Genomic DNA, 20,382 nt, shown 5'->3' with positions numbered 1-20,382 from the left:
CTAACCAACATTAACTTTATGTTTTTTTTTGATCGCCATCAATGTATTTATATTTTATATGCGTGCTCGGTAGTAAATTCCTTTCAAAAGTATGTGGTTGCCTACGAAGAATGCATCCAAACCTTATTTATAAATTACATGAGCAAAAAGAACTAAACGAAGAAAAGTATCCTTTTTCTATCTACATTGGAAAAGAAATTTTGCGCCATTGCCACTTCTCATATGCTGGCAAACGTATCGCTCGGCAATAGACACGAAACCCCCCCCTCTTCATGTGACACACAAGATCTAACCCCGATTAATTGTCGCATATCTAGTAAAAGCCCTTACTCGACAGTGTTTACTTCAATATTTTCAGCCAACATCTCTAACGTGTGATCTAGATCGCTGTCCATTTTGGCTCTAAATTTCTTCGAATTAGAACGGTACATTTCAGTTGCCCCAGGCTCCCCTTCGTCTCTTTCCTGTTGTGTCTCTTGTGTATCTTGGCTTTCGCTAGATTCAACTGGCTCCAGTTCTTCTTCGGGCTTTGTTTCTTGTTCGTGGCTATTCTCATTATTTGCTGGCGGTGCTTGCTCAGCGTGTTCGTCCACAGTACTTTGTTCGAATTTATCTTGCGTATCAATAAATTCTTCGGCATCAGATCTAGAATCATCATGAGCACCAGCATCCACATCTTCAGTTTCCCCCTTAGCAGTTTCAGATGCGACCTTGGCCCCCTGCTCTTCCTCCTGCTCTCCTTCATTTTTGTCAGCTGTACTTGCCCTTGATTCCAGTTTAGGAATTAAATATTCAAAGGTTTCATAATGAATCTCATCCAAATTAATCTCACTAATTCGGTCAACATTATCCCAAAATCCAATCTTACTCCAAAATATCTTTAACCGTACCAATAGTACCATCATGTATAACTTAATCAACTTCGATTCTTCAACTTTATCCAATTCAATCTGTTGAACTTGACTATTCATTAATGTTTCTGTCGAGGATAGAGTTGTAACTGGAGATTCATCTCCATTCTTTGGAATTGAACCGCTGGTTGATCGCTTAAATTGCCCAAATGTATTTGTTGTGGTTGCTATATCATCAAATGCTGAGTTTGGTTTAAGTTTAAACACATTAGACTTGATAACTCGTAATTTAGCAAACAAATCACACACATTACGCAACTTGATCAAACAATAATTACATAATGGATATGATGCAATCACATCATCGCCAATTGGCTCCAATATCTTGAAATAATGCATTCGAGCATGTTCCAAATTATCATTCCGAGATTCACCACAGAATGAACAAGAGTCCCGGATGGCTACAGGGGTTACATGAGACATACTTCCCCTGTAAGCTAATTTAAAACTTTCGTTTGTTCCCTTCACTGGCTCAATTGATACTCGTCCTTCGCATACAGAACTCCAGAAATTCTTACCCTTTTGCCATCTGTTCAAAAATGTAGATGTGCTAGGTAAAGCAGGAATTGTGGGTATGGCTGTTTCCATTTCGTCATGCCAAATTTTCTTAAAGAATGGTAATGCTTTCAAGTGAACTAAATCAAATTGGAAATCTGGTTTTATCAAGGCATACACAAACGTCTTGAAATCTTTATTGTAATTATTTAAATCAAACCGTATGGCAGTGATCATCGGGGAATATACAACTGCTTGTAATTGTTGCCAATGATAAATCTCATCATTGGCGAGGGGTGTTTCCCCCGTAGTGATTTCCCCGGTGTTACTGATGATTCTACCGAGAGGTGCTGTGGCTTCGGTAATTGTTGATATTTGGTCGAAAATTTCTGGCTGTTCTACTTTAGGAGTATTACTCATGGACAATACCCGATGGTGTTCTTCAATTCGAATAACCATTTCCTTGAGGTCTCGTAATTGCTCTTGTAAATCTGTGATTATGATGTCTTTTTCCTCAAGCTCTTCGTACAATTTCCTATTTTTTACTTTGAAATTATGAGTTTCTCTCAGGGCATTACTGACCATAGTATTTGCCTCGTCGAAAAGTGATGCTGTCAATTCTTCCACTTCACTTTGTAATTTAGAATTTTCTTTTTCAGCCACTTCTCGCTTTTCATCAGATTCTTTGTATTCTTGTTGGAGTTGGGTATATTTGGGTAAAAGTTCACGATATTTTTGATCATTTTCCGAAAAAGTAGCATTCTGGTCTCGTAATGCCAGAAGTTGTTTCCTCAAACTAAGCACAGTTTCTTCTAACTCGACTTGCTTATTAACGGCCGTGACAAGTTTGGTTGATAAGTGGCCAACTTCTTCTGCCAATCTCTGACTGATATCCTCCTCTTCACTCATATTTCTCAATTGATGTATGTATTGTTGAAGGGAATAACGAAGGGCAGCGATAGGGTAGAACACGTAGTTTGATAAACGTTGGCTTTTTTTTTTGGTTTTTTTTTTTTTTTCTGGTGTGTCTTACTTATTGTTTATGCTTTGACTTTTGTGGTTCTTGTCTCTGGATCGTTAACTTACAACACTCGCTTAAAATGTGTATGATTATTCTGGTATGCTTGGGAAGCTCGCATTTGTTGATTCTCGCTGGATGCATCTATTCATATTGGTAGTTGCACTAATTTATTTATAGTTACTCGTCCTCCCTTCGGTTCTGCCCTCCCCCGCATTAAGCCTTATCCGCCAAATCTCTTTTTTTCCCCCCTCTCTCCTTATAAAGCGGTTGTCTGATGACCTTTATCTTTCGTTGCTTGCTTTGGTTCCACCAATGACTAGGAATACACATATGTGGAGCACTCTGAATCAGTCGATGATCAGACTGCCCCTGCCGCGGTTGGTGACTGGTCCGGTATGTGTAAGTTCTCTGCCTAGAGGTTTGGCAATGTCAACACCAAGACTGTTCTCCTTGTTTGATGCAACATCAACAACGCCAATCACCTTCGATAAGCTTCCCATTGAATTACGGATTAAAATAAGTCTGTACCTTTCTCAGTTCGATTGTCTTAACTTGTTGGTGGTCAATAAAGCCTGTTATATCCTGTCTTTGCCCCGGCTATATCTGTCCGTTGTCATTGATTCTAAATTCAATTTCTGTGATACCAATGAAATATACCAATCTGGTAGAACATACATTAACAGTGCATACAACTTGAAGCGATTTATCAAGGTGGTCCATTCAGGCAAGGAAACCGATCCTTATATTACTGAACTTCAGTGTATCAACTTGCCTGATTCATTTGATATTTATGACTATACGTGGAATACTGAATTAATATTGTTTTTTCAGAAATTGCGTCATTTAAATAAGTTGATTTGGATTAATGATAATTTTAGATTGCAATTTTTAAGTAATTTACCCAATAAGGAATCATTGACTACATTGGTACTCAATATCAAGTTCAGTAATTATTTAAACGATTGTGACGAAGTCAGTCAATGGGATTATTTTTATCAGAATTTGAAGTTCCCAAACATCACTAATTTTCAAATCATGCCATTTCACGATCTGTTGCGAGTTAGGAAAATTATCAATAATCTCCTCATAAATAAGAATGACGAACTGGTAGTTAGTAAACGCTTAAAGTGCTTAGTTTTGAAGAAACAATGCGAAGGAGATTACAATTTGATTGAAAATGACCCATCTAGTAGTATCTGCAATATCTTCACCAAGAGTAAATTAGAATATCTTGAGGGTTTGTCAAGGTTGAGTTTGATTGATATTAATGTAAGTAGTAGTGATGGTTATATCCTAAAGAATTCGATTAATATGAAGAAGTTACGGTCATTAAGCTTGACTGGTTTAATTGAAGATAATGTTGATAAATCGTCATTTATTTTGCCATTTGCATTGGAATTGACCAATTTACGTCAATTATCGTTAGATATACGACAAACTTATGATTACATACCTGATTTTCTTGAGGCAATCCCTCATTTACATGCATTAGACATAACTATACACCTATATGACGATTGGGAACAAATGACGGAAAAATACGTGTTTGCAATTACGAATTTTACCAAATTAACAAAGCTATCCCTTGATGTGATTCAGGAAAGCACATTTGTGCGCACCGGTCGCGTACCTCAATCACTATATAGTGGAATATCTCAACTTGCTAACTTGACCAGTTTACGAGTGTGGTTCGGTGGGTCCAGTCATGATGATCTTCCCCATCTAGTGGGCAAGCTTCCCAATTTGAAGTACTTGGACATCCCTCGAATAACCACGTCTCTACCTCCCTTCCTTCAATACAATCGAATGATACCAGGGGTATATTTTGATGATATGTATGAACTTCGTTCGAATGCATTGTATTTGTTCAAGAGTAACGCCAGTATTAAATTTGTCAGAATCAATCTGAGTATATTTGAATGTTGCGATGGAGCAAATGTGGTTTCGAGGGATGGAATAAGTCGCTGGTTCGACGAAAGAGTAAGATATATTAGTGAGCTAGGGGTGTAAAAATTGGAGTGGGTGCAAATTGTGGAGATTTACAGTGTGTGTGGTGACATCACTAGAAGCAATCGCCGAATGGTGGAGAACTAAGGTGGGGGGAGAGTGTGACTGATAAGATTTACATCAAGAAAATAATGATATCAAGCAATACCGTAAACGCCGAACTCCCCATGGGATGTGTGTTTGTTTTGACAAGAGGCTATGCCCGGTTTATTCCACTAAATGCCATTTGGTTTAGTTCCATTCATCCAGAATGGAACATTCAAAAAAAAAATATTTTTTTGCGTTCGTGCGAGAAGCATCAAGCGATGGTAAGAAAAACAAGAAAAAAAAAAAGAAAAGGGGAGTGGAAAATTGCCTAAAAAGAAAAGACCAATTCGCTTTCGCTGTTAAGAACTCAGTGTGAAACTCGCCAAGGTAAAAAGAAATCCCCATATACCTCTCTGCATTGTATAGAATTGGGTAGCGTTATTCTGTAAACTTGCACATCAAATTTGTGTATCAATACCACATGAGATAAAAGCTAATAATTTGAAAATTAGATGTGACTCTTATTGGCTCGATTTCTCAATCGGTGCAAACGGTGCAAACGTGTCGGACTCGTGTGGGTTCAGAAATTAAGCGAATAACCATAGTTAAAAAAAAAAAAAAAGGTAGTACAATGCACAATAATATTTTAAATTAGAGTAAACAAAGAAATCCCGATTTCTGTAGTAAGGTTGAAGAGGTGACGAATTTAATGTATGCAAGTTGACTCATTCGGATCGTAAGATGTCTGATTTCCACACCGCTATATGTCGGAAATCTAAGGAATGCATCTTGCAACATGCATTAGCTCATACAAATTTTCTCGGGCCAAAGGGGAGCTAATGCCCGAAAAGGAAGTGATCGGATTAATTAGCGGACGAATGCAAGAAAAAAGAAATTTTTTTTTGTTGTTTCTCTCTCTGAAATTGTGTCAAGCCTTGACTATTATTAGAAAGAGAACGCCTCGCGAATAACAAACAAAAAAAAAGAAATTTCTTGTACTTTTCTAACCCCTCTTCATCATCACCATTAGTCCGAACAGAGGTGATTGCAAAAAAATGACGCATCCGTGAGTGATTTAAATTTTTCAAGTTTAATATAAATATCAGAATTAATTCCTGTTTTCAATTTCTGAATTCCTTCTTTCTTCTATCATCAGTTTTACATTACTCGATATCTTAAACATATACACACATTACAATGCCAGCTCAACAAGTTAACAAGATGACCGCTGCTGAAAAGGAAGCTCAAATCATGGCTGAAATCAGAAGTAACGCTAAGCAATTCGAATCTAAGTTCCAAGGTTCTTTCTTTGGTGATTTCTTCAGCTTCTCCGTTAGAAAGTAAACATGCTGCAAACTTGCTACAACTTACTACGTTACTTTTATTTTTGTTTAGGGTTTATTTAATAGATTATAATTCAGTTCTTGGTTAATAGTTAATACTACATTTCTTTATGTTTGAATTTCAATTACCTGTAGATTTTTCAATTGCTGTAGATTTCAAATTCGTTCCCAATGGGTTGTAAAAGTCCGAAACCTGGTTTGTTTTATTACTACACAAAAACGCAAAAAGAAGGTCGAATAAAAATTTTTACAGGTAACGCATCGTTTTTTCTGAACACTAAAAAAAATATGAACAATCGGTTTCCATTGTTCTAATGTATTGTATGATCGTACCACATTTCGTGTACAGATAGGTTCCTGGAAAAAAATTCGGTGGAATGGAACCGTTGTCAACAACTACATTGGGGTGATTCACCGAGTAGTTCTCCGGTCTTATCTAAGTGGTATCTAAGCTTAGGTATGAACATGCTAAAGTAGAATTCGGGTGAGTGGATCCGGATCAATGGCCAGAAGTCCAAAATTTATTTGTGAGATATACCTAAATTATTTCTAGTAACATTTGAACAAATTTTGCGCCAAAACATTAGAAAATTTGATTCGCCTAGAACCAGAATTGCTGACAAGCAAAAAAAACCACCTAGTTTCTATACCCACTCACTTTGCTGTTAATCAAATTACATGTCACACATGTCACACATGTCACGTCAAGCATTAGTTATAACATGTTCACTGTTGTTAAATTTAATGTCAACCCCAACTGCACCCCTCGCAGACTGTTCTAGAATTTGACAATAATTTGAAATCATGCGCGCAAACTTCTATGCACGTCAAACGTTTTATCTATCGTACCAAGCCACAATGTTCCCCGCTTTGCAATGGCTGCAACTCTGATGACGCTCCATAACCAAACATGCTAAATTTAAAATACATTACTAATTAATCTATTAAATCTAGATTGAACTAAAATTAAAAAAAACAAAACAAAACAAAATCAAAAATCATGAAAAACCAACTATAAACAAGATCACCCATTATTTACCATTTAACCCCAGTGTAAAGCATACTTAGATCTAGCTCTCAACTTTGGACCATTCAAGTAGAACAAAACAGGAATGGCAATCATACCAAGCGCAATAAATGCTAAAAGCGATGCACCCCAGGCCACGGGGAATTCCTTAGTGGCTAAGTTGTTATACAATGGTCTTCCAAACAATGGGAAACAACCAGCGGTAATTGATCTGAACAAATTGTTACCAGCGAAAATCGAACCAACGTATTGGAAAGAACCGGCAATGAAACAAAACAAGGTTTGGAAAATCATAAACCCACCAGCAGCGAAAATAGCACCCCCAATAATTGGACCAATCCAATGGGTATGACGAGTAGCAGACCAGCCAAAAATGAATAACCCAATTGGCATACAGATGGAACCAGCAATTGCCAATGGCATGAATACTTCTGGTTGGATACCTTCACCTCTAAGAAGTCTCTTTGTAAATACTTGACGAACAATAGGGATGTAGATAGCAGCGGCAATCCAAATACCAATGATAGTACCGAAATAAGTCAACCCTAATTCAATTAAAGTGAATCCTCTGATTTCTTGGAAGAAGATTGGGTAAACTTCAAAGAAAAGATAAAAGATACTATAGACCAAAGCAATGTAAATGTTAATCATAAGGATAACTGGTTCCATGATAAAGATTTCAATTGGTCTCCATAAAGTGTCAATGGCAATTTCATGGATGGTCATGCTTCTATTTTCAATTTCACCTTCAGAAATCAATCTTTGATTACCAGTAATACCTCTTAATCTCTTGGCCTTACGGTATAACAAAGTCTTACCATAAGTTTCTGGGAAGGACCAAGACAAGAAGAAAAGAGAGAAACCAGCAAGAATACACATAAACCAGAAAGTCCATCTCCAACTTGCCTTGGTAACCAAGATAGCACCAAAGAATGGACCAAATGAAGGACCACAAACAGCACCTAAAGCCCATGAGGCTAATCCAACAGGAATATATGGAGGTGTCAAGACATCAGCAACAGTAGCACCACCAGTGGCTAAACATGGAGAAGCAAAAACCCCAGCCAAGAATCTCAAGACACATAATCCAGCAATATTGTGCACCAATGCAGTTGGTATTTGTAAAATAACAAACATGGCCAAGGTTAAGATATAAATCGAAGTTCTTCCAAAAACGGCATTTTCGGAAAGTGGACTGAACACCAATGGACCAACAGCATAACCAAGAACGAAAAGGGTTAATGGTAATGTAGCAACAGTAACACTAATGTTAAACTCTTGCATGATTTCTTCAATACCAGGGGTGTAAACGGCAGAACCCATGTAAACCGAAGTAGTCAAAAATGAAACTTGGAAAATTACAAATGCCTTCTTGGCAATTGGCCAATTCAAGGGGTTTTCGGGATCATCATCACTTTCCCAAGTGACAATTATATCATCATTTGGTTGTTTAGTACCTTCACTGTCAACTGAAGAATTTGAAGGAGCATTGGCATCGACCTCAATTGCTTCTTTGTCAAAGTTAGATTCAGGTTTGGATTCTGCCAAATACTTTTCAGGAACAATGTACCCTGGTTGTTCTTCAGGATAGTTGAAGTACTTGTGACTTGTCAAGTGATAGATTAGTCTTCCTACAAAGGAATCTCTGATTAATCTAGGAGCCATTTTATCAGCGTCTAATAAACCTTATTTAAATGTGTAATATTTGTAAAATATATCTGTTTCTTTGACTTAAAAAAAAAATCAAAAAAGACTATAGTGGATGAATCTAGGAATCGAGGAAAGGAGGAGAGAGAATTGCAAGGATATTTATATTAGGAATTCAAGCGGCGATAAAGTTTTTACAACTTTATTCAAGAGCAAATGTTGGCAACTTTGCCCTGGCGAAAATATTATTTTTTACACCCACAAGGTCAAGCACGGAATAACTTTTGTAGGTGCTCAAACCGGACAATGCCCTATTGGGAAATTCGGATGTATCTTTTTTTTTTTTAATTGGTTATCAAGTATCCACAATTTCAAGTGATTGATTACTAACCCTACAAAGTTTGGTAATCATAAAAGCCGAAACAAAGCTGGGGGTTTACTGTGGTACTAACTACTTATCTGATCGGGTGTAAAAGTTTGAGCTCTTTGATCAACGACTACATTTTGACATCGTGTTGGCTCATCTCTTTATTATTTGTTTGTTTGTTTTGAATTCAGAAAGTGAGTCATACATAGTTAGAACCGCCAAAACAACATCTCTGTTAAACCACTACAACTCTGTCCAATGGGCAAAAAACACCAAATAACGACCAGCAAAGCTATTCTTGGTACTTCAGATAAAGTGAGCAAAGAAATAAAAATGATGATGAAATATACGGTACATTTCCATCGCCATCAAAAATTGCACCCATTAAATTTTTTTGTTGAGGGATAAAAAAAAAAAATTAGTAATCTATTTTCAGCCACCCCAAAAAAATAAATTGGTTCCAGTTACGGCTGAATCATCACTGTCAAACGTTCGGCCGAACTTTAGCCCCCCTCGCATATGACGTTCTATGGCATAGCTGGTGAACACGTCTCTTGCATATCACGTTTAATATAATAGTTTTCTATACTACGTCCTCAATCATGCCTTGGACAGCCCATTCGATCTGTAACACTTCTGATGAGCTACTATTTATCTCCGACGGACAAAAGGCCTTTACCGAGCACAATTTCTTCAGCGACACAGAAAAAATAGTAAGTCGAAAGTTAATCACCGAGGTCTTATTGTTTTAGTCGGTTAACGTTTGTAAGGTACCTAAAAATAATCGGGCGGAGTAAACGTTTATATCCTAAGTCCTTCCCGCACTTCTGACAAATACGGAATTACATGATGTAGAGACTAGGTTTATTTCTAGTCTTGCCGTATATGGAAGACTCGGTAAGTACTTTGATCGTTGCCGTACAGAAATCAGCAATTGTTCCTATACTGGAAAATCCTATTTTAAATCACGTTTTACAAACTCTAATATGTTCAATCAAGTGGCGATGCCAGATTAAGTACGTGTCAAGTTGTCTATTCAAAGGAATAAGCACTTACGAAATGAAAGTAATCTAACAGTTTCCATGGCATCCGAACGTGTTCCCGAATCTCCCCGTGAACAAGGCTGAACCAATGCTTAGGAATTTTTCAGATAAGCATTTCATGTGCTTAGTTAATTCTGGTAATATTTTCTAATGATATCATAATCACAGGTGTTGAATAATTCAATAAAACTAAATAGCTAAATAACCGAGCATTGGATCATACCATAACTCCAATTCGTCCAACCAACAGTCACATGAATTTATCAGGAACATCAAGCCCAGATACATGTCACAAGTTGCATTATATGTGATACCACGGATGCAAAATAAGGAGCTCAAATCTTGATGTCAATTACGATTTACTAAAATAAACTTCACAATATGGGGTATTGTTTAAATTAGTGCCCTAGGCTTAGTAAATGCTTAGTAAGGGGGCACCGAAGGTTGCTTAGGAGGACCCAGTTTGTTAAATCCGTCCCATAATGGTCATTCACAACCTAAATGTAAACACTTGATTTATTTAAAGAACAGACACAGGCGCAATCGAATTTAAGCCAATTTGCGCCCCACTAACTTGGCAGGATATACTAGCATATTCTACAAGTAAAGTCCATAAATATGTTTAATACTATAAATAAATAACAATTGATAAAAAACAAAATGATAACCAGCTAGAGTCCAGCCCTAATCATTTACAATCTTTCAGCAGGAACAGATCTACCGATAGTAGTAACTTCATCATAAATCAATGTGGTGAGGAAATCAGAATATCTTTCAGCAAGAGCTTCAGGAGCAAAGTATTCATAAGCTCTCTTAAGCTTGTTTCCTGGTCTAGCATTCTTAACCAACTTGGCGTATTCTTCTTCCAACAATTGCTTGACATATTGCTTGGTAACGGTCTTACCAGCGTCAGTCTTGGCACCGTGAGTGACCCATTGGTAAATTTGCGAACGGGAAACTTCAGCAGTGGCGGCGTCTTCCATCAAGAAATTTATAGGAACACAACCAACGTGTCTTAACCAAGCTTCAATGTAGAGAATACCAATGACAATGTTGGTTCTGATACCTTGTTCGGTAATCTTGGCATCCTTGACAAATGGACTCAATAAGTCACGTTGGGTAATCTTCTTGTATGGTTCTCTTGGTGGCAAGTCAATTTGGTTTGGACCCTTCATGTGTTCGTTGAAAACCTTCAAAACAACAGGAACCAAAGCTGGATGGGCAACCCAACAGGAATCACACCCACGTTGAACTTCTCTCAACTTGTCCTTGGCGACATTTTCCAAAGCAATTCTGTTTCTTTCTGGGTCTTCCTTGATTGGAATTTGAGCAGCCATACCACCTAAAGCGTGAACCTTTCTTTTGTGGGTGGTGTGAACTAATAACTTAACGTAGGAAGCCATGAATGGGGAGGCCATGTTGACTTGAGATCTATCTGGCAAGATAAATTCTGGGTGGTTTCTCAAGGATTTAATGTAGGAGAAGATGTAATCCCATCTACCACAGTTCAAACCAGCAATGTGGTCTCTCAATTGGTAAATGATTTCATCCATTTGGAAAGCAGCAGGTAAAGTTTCAATCAAAACAGAAGCTCTAATGGTACCTCTTGGAATACCAACGTAGTTTTGGGCATGGTTGAAGATATCATTCCATAACTTGGCTTCCAAGTGGTGTTCCATCTTTGGCAAGTAAAAGTAAGGACCAAAGCCTTGATTCAAACTTTCCTTGGCATTATTGTAAAAGTAAATGGCGAAATCGAAAATACCACCAGAAACAGGTTTACCATCAACCAAAACGTGCTTTTCGGTCAAGTGCCATCCTCTTGGTCTGACAATCAAAGTTGGAATACGTCTTCCTGGGTCCAAGTTCAAAGCGTATGGTTTTCCGTTAATGTTAGCGGTTAAATTTCTACGGACAGCATCGTAAAGGTTGACTTGACCATCAACCAAATTGTGCCAAGTTGGAGCCAACGAGTCTTCAAAATCAGCCATATAAGTAGCAACACCCGAGTTCAAAGCATTGATAACCATCTTACGGTCGGTTGGACCGGTGATTTCCACACGTCTGTCTTCCAAGCATGGGGCTAATGGAGGACCAGTCCAGGTTGCGTCGTCTCTGATGTAGGCGGTTTCTGGTAAAAAGTCTGGCAAGTAACCTTCATCTCTTAATCTTTGTTGGTTCTTTCTGGCAGCCAACAATTCTTGTCTAGTGGCTTCGAACGAACGATGTAAAGTAGCAACAAGAGCGAGAGCTTCTGGGTTAAGAATGTGTCTGGCTTCAGATGGAACAGCACCTAAGATTTGAACACCTTTTAATTTATCGGCAGTTTTTGGGAATGGAGAAGACATGATTATCTGAAGATGTAAAGAAAAGAAAGAGGATAAGAAAATTTGAAAAAAGGAAGAAGCTTTAAAGACACATGGGAATTACTCTGAATTTATAGTTTCCCAATCCCAAGTCAAAAAAAATTTAAGCAACCAACCATTATCGACATGAAAAAAAAAGCGCAGACATTAAAAATTACCCCAGAATATTTTTTTTAAACTATGTGGGTTTATGGGTAGATAAACGGGTTTGTATGCAGTATTCGTGCTAACGGAAGACATAAAATAATTGACTCCTGCCGGGGTATTCTATGCGAGTCATATGAAAAATAATTCTTGCATGAAACTCCGTGGCTCGGCACCGGCAAAACACCTCCAAACTGCAATACTAATTACAGAAAAACTTCAATCGAATGATTAAACTGGAATCCGCGGTTAAATTGTGGGGTGCTTGCATTGAGGCAGTAACCTCTCTCTATTTTTTTTTTTTTGATTTCTTTTTCCTATCTTTTAGCATTAGTGAAATTTACACTACTCGGACTCAGACTCCGGATTAGTGAAATTTATACTGAAGGTGTGTGCGTGTGTATTTGTTTGTGTATGGAGCAGGTGTCTTGACATGCTGGTATTTCACGGGCATTGAAGAAGATCTCTGCTAGATTACGATTGCTACAGGATCTCGAATAATCCGGTTATCCGCTCGACCTTGAGTCACAAAGGTACGAGTCAATATATGGAATTCACCTGTGATATCCATTCACCATCCCCATTGTTCCGCTCTATCTTTCTAAAATAAGGAATTTCTGGTTGGAGATGAAACCCCGAGTAACTTGGGAAACTCCGAGGATAATCTCAGAAAATATTTTTTTTTTAAAAAGTTTAGGTGAGATTTTGTTCCATACACGTTTTAATTGGTTTGCAGCAATACGATTAATCTATACACTTACATATAAATGGAGTTACTTCTGCAACAAAGAACATTATTGTCTTTTCTTTTACAATCGTCTATGGGATTTGAACTTTCAAATACCGATTAATAGAAATTATTGTATTCTTTGGCCCATTGAGTACCTTCTTGAACTGGAGCCAATAATCCCTTTTGTTTAGGAATATAGTTAACTCTTCTATAAGAGTTCAAATTCTTTCTCAAAACAAATTGGTAACAAGTAGCAGTACCGTTTCTGGAAGCCACAGTGGAGGAGGCTAAAAAGAATTCCCAAATTCTATACCATTTGACACCATACTTGTTAACAACCTTATCCTTGTTACCAATCCAGTTTCTGTACCATCTCCATAAGGTGGCAGAGTAGTGAACACCGATGTTGTCAACAGACACAATTTCAAAACCAACGGATTCCAAACAAGAAGCAACAAAACTCAATGGAGTAGAGGCATCAGCACCAGGGAAAATGTACTTGTTCATGAATAAACCCCAGTTCAAGTCTTCATATTGCCAGTTCTTTCTCAATCCGGCGTATTGTAAGTAGAATAACCCATCATCTTCTAAAGAGTCGCTGACTTGTTGTAAGAAAGCAGTGAATCTTCTGATACCAACGTGTTCAGCCATTTCTAAACAAGTGATCTTGTCATACTTACCATTGGCCTTGGAAGACTTTGGAGCATCACGATAATCAACACAGACAATACGAGATTGGTCAGAATCAACACCATAGTCCTTCAACAAGGTGGTACCCCACTTGGTTTGGTTCTTACCTAAAGTAATACCAGTGACCTTGGCACCATATTGGGAGGAAGCGTAGGTAGCCCAAGTACCCCAACCACAACCCAAATCTAAAACATGTTCACCTTCTTTCAAGTCAATCTTGTCAGCAACAATCTTCAACTTGTTGTCTTGCAATTGCTCAAGAGATTCTTCCTTGGTGATGTCACTAATGACACCAGAAGTGTAGATCATTCTTGGACCGAGGAACCAAGTGTAGAAATCGTCACCACGGTCGTAATGTTCTCTAACTTGTTCTTCATCTTGGGACTTGGAATGCATGATGACTTCAGGAATCATACCCAAGAGGAAGAATCTAAACAAGGACAAGGTGAATTGGAAAGTGGCCCAATCGTGCTTGTATTCCAACACATCCAAACAATCACCCTTGAAACTGACCTTACCTTCAAAGAACAATTCTTGGAAAGTTTCAATTGGGATTTTCTTACCCTTACCACCATTTGAGGTTTCGTACTTGGCCTTTAATTCATCGGTGTGGTACTCCAAGTAGTAGGAGATTGGACGGTTTGGGTACTTGACCTTTTCATTGATACGGGGGGAGTAAGTAGACAACACAGTCCAGTAGGCCATCAAGATAGGAACGGCCAACAACAAGGCAAGCACGACCCAGGACTTGAATCCTAATCCGATTTTGCGGACGATGTATGCTGGGATAAGGGTTAAGAAACCCAACAAGGCGAGGTTGGAGAAATGGGTGGATCCAGGACCATCCGCTGGCAAGGGAGCGTTGTGGATGGAGGGAGAATCACTGGTCCAAACACCACATTCATTTGAAGCGGCCGGTTGAGGCTTGGCTTCAGGGGTGGTAATAAACTGAACGTCTTGTAACATTGATTCAATTGATTTAAGAGAAGAAGAGTCAATTGATCAGGGAACTTTTTTGGAAGGACAAGCAACGTTTTTTTAATTTAATTTTTTTTTTTTGTTGTTGAGATTTTTCAGCAACAAAGCGCCAGACAGACAGACAGACAAACAAGACACTTACACGTTAATCCAAGAAAAATTTAATCTCGAGAGTAATTTTTTCAGACAATACAACTCGGGCGAATTATTTTTTTTTTATCACCATACGCTTACTGCGCCCATGAGCCGCAGCGACAGACACACATGTAACCACTTGCACACTAACTACCAACTTACAGTCAATTGATTTCAACATTTAAGCTCTTGTGACGTTAGCCAATGATGGTCTTGGGATTTGCTTTGTGGATTGCTCTAGCAATCAACTTCAGACCAAAGAGGGGAGACGATAATAATTTTTATCATCTGAAACAAATTCAGCGCCGCGTGTTTACATTTACAGTTTTGTGTTACCAATTAAGTAGACTACTACCTACCACGACTAAGAGAACACAATACAAAAGTTAACCATACTAGGGCAATTCTAGACTTTGCAAGTATGAATATTGCTGTGAGTTGGGAACGTTGCTTTTTGTGTGCCGTTGCTTATCTTACACTGACCACTAAACACGTGTTATTATACCTTTACTCTAAACCCTTCTCTAACGTACTGACAGCACCAGCAGGACTGTTGGATTAAATCTACAAACAGACAAGTTGTGCCTGTCGCCCCTTGTCAACTACTGTGGCAAGTTTGGCACTATTTCGAAAATTGGTAAATGTGCACGACCAATCATTTTTGACTTTCGCAAATTTGGAGTGACTGGACCGACTGACTGTTTTGAGAAAAAGATATACCCACATAAATCTAAACCTTCTCAATAATAATTAAATTGCAAAAAAAATAACCCCACCAAGGTGAATCAAGAGTGGAATTATAATTCCGGATTGGCTTTTTTTAATATATATATATAGCATTGTTTAATAGACGTTATACAGTTGATGATGGCCAGCAATGATATCATTCTTATAGACTCCGATGACGAAACCCCACCAAACAAACGACACAAATCAGAACCACTACCAGAACCACCAACCCACAAAAATAATCTCGCCCCGTTCCAAGATGTTTCTTCGTCGTCCTCATCCGACGAACATTCTACGCCATCAGGGGAACGCAAGCAACATCCGCATTTGATGCAATTACCCCAGTTCCCCACAGATCGAGAAAAAGAGCACTACTATCATGATGAGCTCGATGAAGAAATTGAGGCATTGAGTATGCCCTCATCGAGAGCAATCAACGGTGAACCCACCTCTGATGCCAGTAGCGATGCCGATGGCGAAAGGGACGATAGTGGTAGTGATGACGACGACGACGATGACGACAACGATGACGACAACGATTCCAGCGCGTCTACTGACTCCGAATTTGATCTGGTCTCCATCACCGATAGTGTACCGCATCAATTAGTGGTGGAGACGAGAAATTACCTCAAGACCCAGGGTAATTTGAAGTTTTTGGAAAAGTATTTGCCTACAGCTGCTTCAGCCGAGGATATAATCAAACTTATAGTACAGCTCGGTTTCATTCCTAGAAAACTTCCCAAACCCAACAATTCCAACATATGGGAGTTCATCAACGTACTCAACCATGCCATGATGAAAGTGAAATCCATACGGTCGCGACTAGAAAACGTGACTACCGTCACCGATGTGGTGAACTTGATCCAGAACAGTGATAAAATTATGGTCATTACCGGTGCCGGGATTTCTACCAGTCTCGGCATACCGGACTTCCGGTCCTCACAAGGGTTCTACTCCATGGTACAACACTTGGGGTTGAGTGACCCTCAGGAAGTATTTGATTTACGATTATTTCATGCTGATCCCAGTTTATTCTATTCCATCGCATACATGATTTTACCCCCGGAAAACATCTACAGTCCCTTACATTCATTCATCCAGGTATTACAGTCCAAGGGGAAATTATTACGGAATTACACGCAAAACATTGACAATTTAGAGAGTTATGCAGGAATCAACCCCGACAAGCTCGTGCAATGCCATGGATCATTCGCCACAGCGACATGTGTCACATGTGGGGTGACTGTTCCTGGGGAAACCATTTTCCCTGAAATCCGAGCCAAGGAAATACCGTACTGTCCTCCATGCACGAAAAAGAAGAACGCGATTCTTAGAAAAGATGACGACCATTACTTTCCCGAAAGTTTCGGGGTGTATAAGCCGGATATAACCTTCTTTGGCGAGCCCTTGCCCAAGCTCTTCCACGACCGGATCAACCACGATATTCAACAGTGTGATTTGTTGATTAGTATAGGTACGTCATTGAAAGTTGCCCCTGTTGCTGATATAGTGGATAAACTTCCGCAAACCACTCCACAGATTTTGATTAATAAAGATCCAATAGATCATTGTAATTTTGATGTTAGTTTGTTAGGATATTGTGACGATGTTGCAAGCTACCTCCTGAACGAGCTAGGCGAGAGCTGGAAGTTACCTCACAGGGATTATGAAGCGATACGAGGATTCAAGGGCAGTAATTTGGAGTGCAGGTTGGAAGATGAGGATTTGCGCGAGTATCAAATTGTCAACCGGAAAAACCTTGCTGTGCATGATTTGACCGAGAGTGAGTTGGTCACGGTGGAGAATACACCGTTGTATGAAGATCCACCGCTGACTTATGAGAATACACCGCCACCAACAAATTCTGACTCTACATAGTAGTTTTGTATGTTGTATATTTAGTGTATACAAAAAAAAAGTGTGAAGATGACTCTCCTTCCTTTAATTTTTTTACGGCCAAGAGTTGGGAAATTGTTTACATTTTACTTTCATGAATTTCTCAAAATCCACCTTGTGATTATTACCTGTACATTTCAATAATGGTTAGTGATCATGTCAATTCAAACGAGAAATACAATATTAGCATCGTATAAGTAATTAGAACTAAAATAACGATGACTAGTAATGTCTAATTTAGATCATTCGATTCAGATCTTCTAGAAAATATGTCTTGTTTCTTTTTCTGCAACAATGACGCATATCTCCATCGAAAAAAAAATAATAATTTGCCATACATAATTAAAAATTACGTCAACAGGTCAGACCATTTCCATATCTGCATATGGCTTTTCACCTCTCGGTAGCCTTCCCCGGGTGGTTTGCTATTGCCGTGTGAAGTCGCCTCGTTCAGTATTTTTTATTTTTATTTTTGCAATTAATAAAAGTGACGTTTGAAACACTACGTTATCACATAGACTTGTGACCATGAACGAAGCTGTAAACATTGATGATCATCATATTCGTAGGCACACTTGCATATTCGATGCATACAACGAAGATGACCCACCTCCATTCAGGTGTATAAGTAGTAACCACATCTCTTTCTTTCTTTTCATATGGTTGTTCAAATCTTTCTTCCCATATTTTTAATTTTATTTATTTGTTTTTTTTTGCAACAAAAAAATAAAAACATTACCATTTACAATGCAACAAATTTTGTTCCATTTTTATTTACTACTACTACAGCTACTATCACTAGTGGGTGCAATTTCCACTGTGAGTTTGTTACCACCAAATGGTTACTATCAGCCACTGGTTTGTGGTCCTGATAAGATCGAGCAGTGCGATGCAGAATTAAGTGATAGCTACCCTCAAGTATATACCTTTAAGTACCAGTCCATTAATAATATCCCTGGTACTGAGGATATGTACGAAGTCACAGTTGAGCTTGAAATTGATCCTTCACCACATAAGGGTGATATTTTACAAGAAATAATCATTTACGGACTCAAAACCAATTACCTTTCTGACCCAGTGGAACTTCCGGTACTGGAGCTTGATAATCCTTACCATATTTTTGTCACATGGTTGATGCAAGCAAACGTAGATGGAAATACAGCGTGTTCAATCCCCTTCCTGATTTATTATACTTGGAAACTGAACAATATTGTAATATCAAAGAGAGGAACAACAACAGCTAAATATATTCATGATTGCCCTGGTCAGTTACCTCTTTTGTGTTGGGATGCGTGTATTGAAGACATTGACTATCAACCAGAAGATGTAGAAGAAGGAGGTGAAGAAGAAGGTGAACCAGAAGAAGGTGAAGAAGAAGTCACCGAAGAGGATGATGAAGGTACTTCCGAACTTGAGATCTCTACCCAAGAACTGGACGAATCTATAGACGATATTGAAACTTCTTTCGAAGACACCACTACTATTGAACCAGTCACACCTTCCACTAAAGTTTTCGAGCCAGATTGGGGTTTTGAACCCATATTGTTAGACTGTCCTACTGAATGGGAAGACTATTGTGAATATGACATGGGGGAAAATTCTTCAAAGGATGAAAATATGCCCCAGCTCGACATTTTTGAAATCAAAAATATTCTGTACGCTGTTGGCGGTGGTGACACGATATATGAAATCACTCTTGAGTTTAAGCTCGAAGATGGCTTTGATCCAGATCTTATTAATTTAATTGCGTTCCAAGATCTTTCCACCCCTGATGATTATCTTGATAGTGAAACTATAATATATCAAAGAACTCCGATTGATCAAAGACCATATCACAAACGTTTTGGATATGTATCTGAAGATGAAGATGAGGACGAAAACGAAAACAAGGAGTTTACTCCAACACATTTCGTTGTCAAATGGATGATGACACCTAGTCGAAAAAGTGCTAGAGTGATGTGTACTTCTCCATTTAAGATCGTGATTGATGTAGATTTCCCATCTGCTTCTAAAAGAGATGATGATTCATCCGAAAGGTTTGTGTATTATCATGATTGTGATACTGGTGATTATCCAATTCAATGTTGGGTTCCAGATTGTATTGGAGTTATTTGGGAACTGTTTACTGACACTGACGAATATACTGACACTGACGAATATACTGAGATGGAAACATCTGAAGTGGAAACATCTGAAGTGGAAACATCTGAAGTGGAAACATCTGAAGTGCAATCATCTGAAGTGCAATCATCTGAAGTGCAATCGTCTGAAGTGCAATCATCTGAAGCTAGCTCATCTGAAACTAGCTCATCTGAAATTAGCTCATCTGAACCAGAAACCACTGAAATTGAAAGTACTGAACTTGAAAGTACTGAGATGGAAACCACTGAAATGGAATCATCTCAAATTGAAACTACTGAACCAGAAATTACAGCTCCTCCAGCTACATTAGAGTTACCAAATGAACTGTTGCCAACCGCAAACACTGATTGTCCAACTACTTGGTCGGATTACTGTTCTGTTCCTCCAGTCCAAACTGGAGGTTTTGGTCCAACTATGAAAAAGTTTGAATTCATTGAAATTAACCTGATTGTTGATGACTACTATGAAGTATTGGTGGAAATAGAAATCAACCCTTCTGTATTCCCAGTTGCTAATTTAGAATATATTTCCTTAAAGGATCTTACTACTGCCGGTGATTACCTTACAAACCCATACCTTATTTATGATTGGTCGACTGATGAAAATGTCCTTGCTGATTCACCATACCATTTCTTTGTTCGTTGGGCTATGCAAACTCAGATGCTCAATGGACAAGTTTGTACA

General features: G+C 38.5%; 6 protein-coding genes across 6 annotated transcripts; 2 read left to right on the top strand and 4 right to left on the bottom strand. All coding sequences in view use genetic code 12, as the record gives it.

Moving 5' to 3' along the window:
* Positions 1–31: 31 nt before the first annotated feature.
* On the bottom strand, positions 32–1,680 carry SEC2 (guanine nucleotide exchange factor; the record flags this gene model as incomplete). The annotated part of the gene is made up of 1 exon (XM_007375670.1): positions 32–1,680. The coding sequence occupies one exon, from the start codon at positions 1,497–1,499 to the stop codon at positions 327–329; it is 1,173 nt and encodes a 390-aa protein (XP_007375732.1).
* A 2,139-nt stretch (positions 1,681–3,819) lies between these two features.
* On the top strand, positions 3,820–4,836 carry SPAPADRAFT_61523 (uncharacterized protein; the record flags this gene model as incomplete). The annotated part of the gene is made up of 1 exon (XM_007375669.1): positions 3,820–4,836. One exon carries the CDS (start codon positions 3,955–3,957, stop codon positions 4,435–4,437), a length of 483 nt encoding a protein of 160 aa, XP_007375731.1.
* A 1,868-nt stretch (positions 4,837–6,704) lies between these two features.
* MDR1 (MFS transporter) lies at positions 6,705–8,572 on the bottom strand (the record flags this gene model as incomplete). Its single annotated transcript, XM_007375668.1, has 1 exon — positions 6,705–8,572. The coding sequence occupies one exon, from the start codon at positions 8,152–8,154 to the stop codon at positions 6,847–6,849; it is 1,308 nt and encodes a 435-aa protein (XP_007375730.1).
* A 2,008-nt stretch (positions 8,573–10,580) lies between these two features.
* On the bottom strand, positions 10,581–12,236 carry MLS1 (malate synthase; the record flags this gene model as incomplete). The annotated part of the gene is made up of 1 exon (XM_007375667.1): positions 10,581–12,236. The coding sequence occupies one exon, from the start codon at positions 12,234–12,236 to the stop codon at positions 10,581–10,583; it is 1,656 nt and encodes a 551-aa protein (XP_007375729.1).
* A 510-nt stretch (positions 12,237–12,746) lies between these two features.
* On the bottom strand, positions 12,747–14,814 carry MTS1 (Mts1p; the record flags this gene model as incomplete). The annotated part of the gene is made up of 1 exon (XM_007375666.1): positions 12,747–14,814. The coding sequence occupies one exon, from the start codon at positions 14,782–14,784 to the stop codon at positions 13,246–13,248; it is 1,539 nt and encodes a 512-aa protein (XP_007375728.1).
* A 1,176-nt stretch (positions 14,815–15,990) lies between these two features.
* Positions 15,991–17,775, top strand: HST1 (histone deacetylase; the record flags this gene model as incomplete). Its single annotated transcript, XM_007375665.1, has 1 exon — positions 15,991–17,775. The coding sequence occupies one exon, from the start codon at positions 15,991–15,993 to the stop codon at positions 17,536–17,538; it is 1,548 nt and encodes a 515-aa protein (XP_007375727.1).
* Positions 17,776–20,382: the final 2,607 nt, after the last annotated feature.

The sequence above is a fragment of the Spathaspora passalidarum genome, assembly GCF_000223485.1.
Source record: "Spathaspora passalidarum NRRL Y-27907 unplaced genomic scaffold SPAPAscaffold_4, whole genome shotgun sequence".
NCBI classification, from domain to species: Eukaryota; Fungi; Ascomycota; class Pichiomycetes; order Serinales; family Debaryomycetaceae; genus Spathaspora; species Spathaspora passalidarum.
Note: the sequence above shows the minus strand (reverse complement) of the source record. Positions and strands in the feature narration are given on the sequence as shown.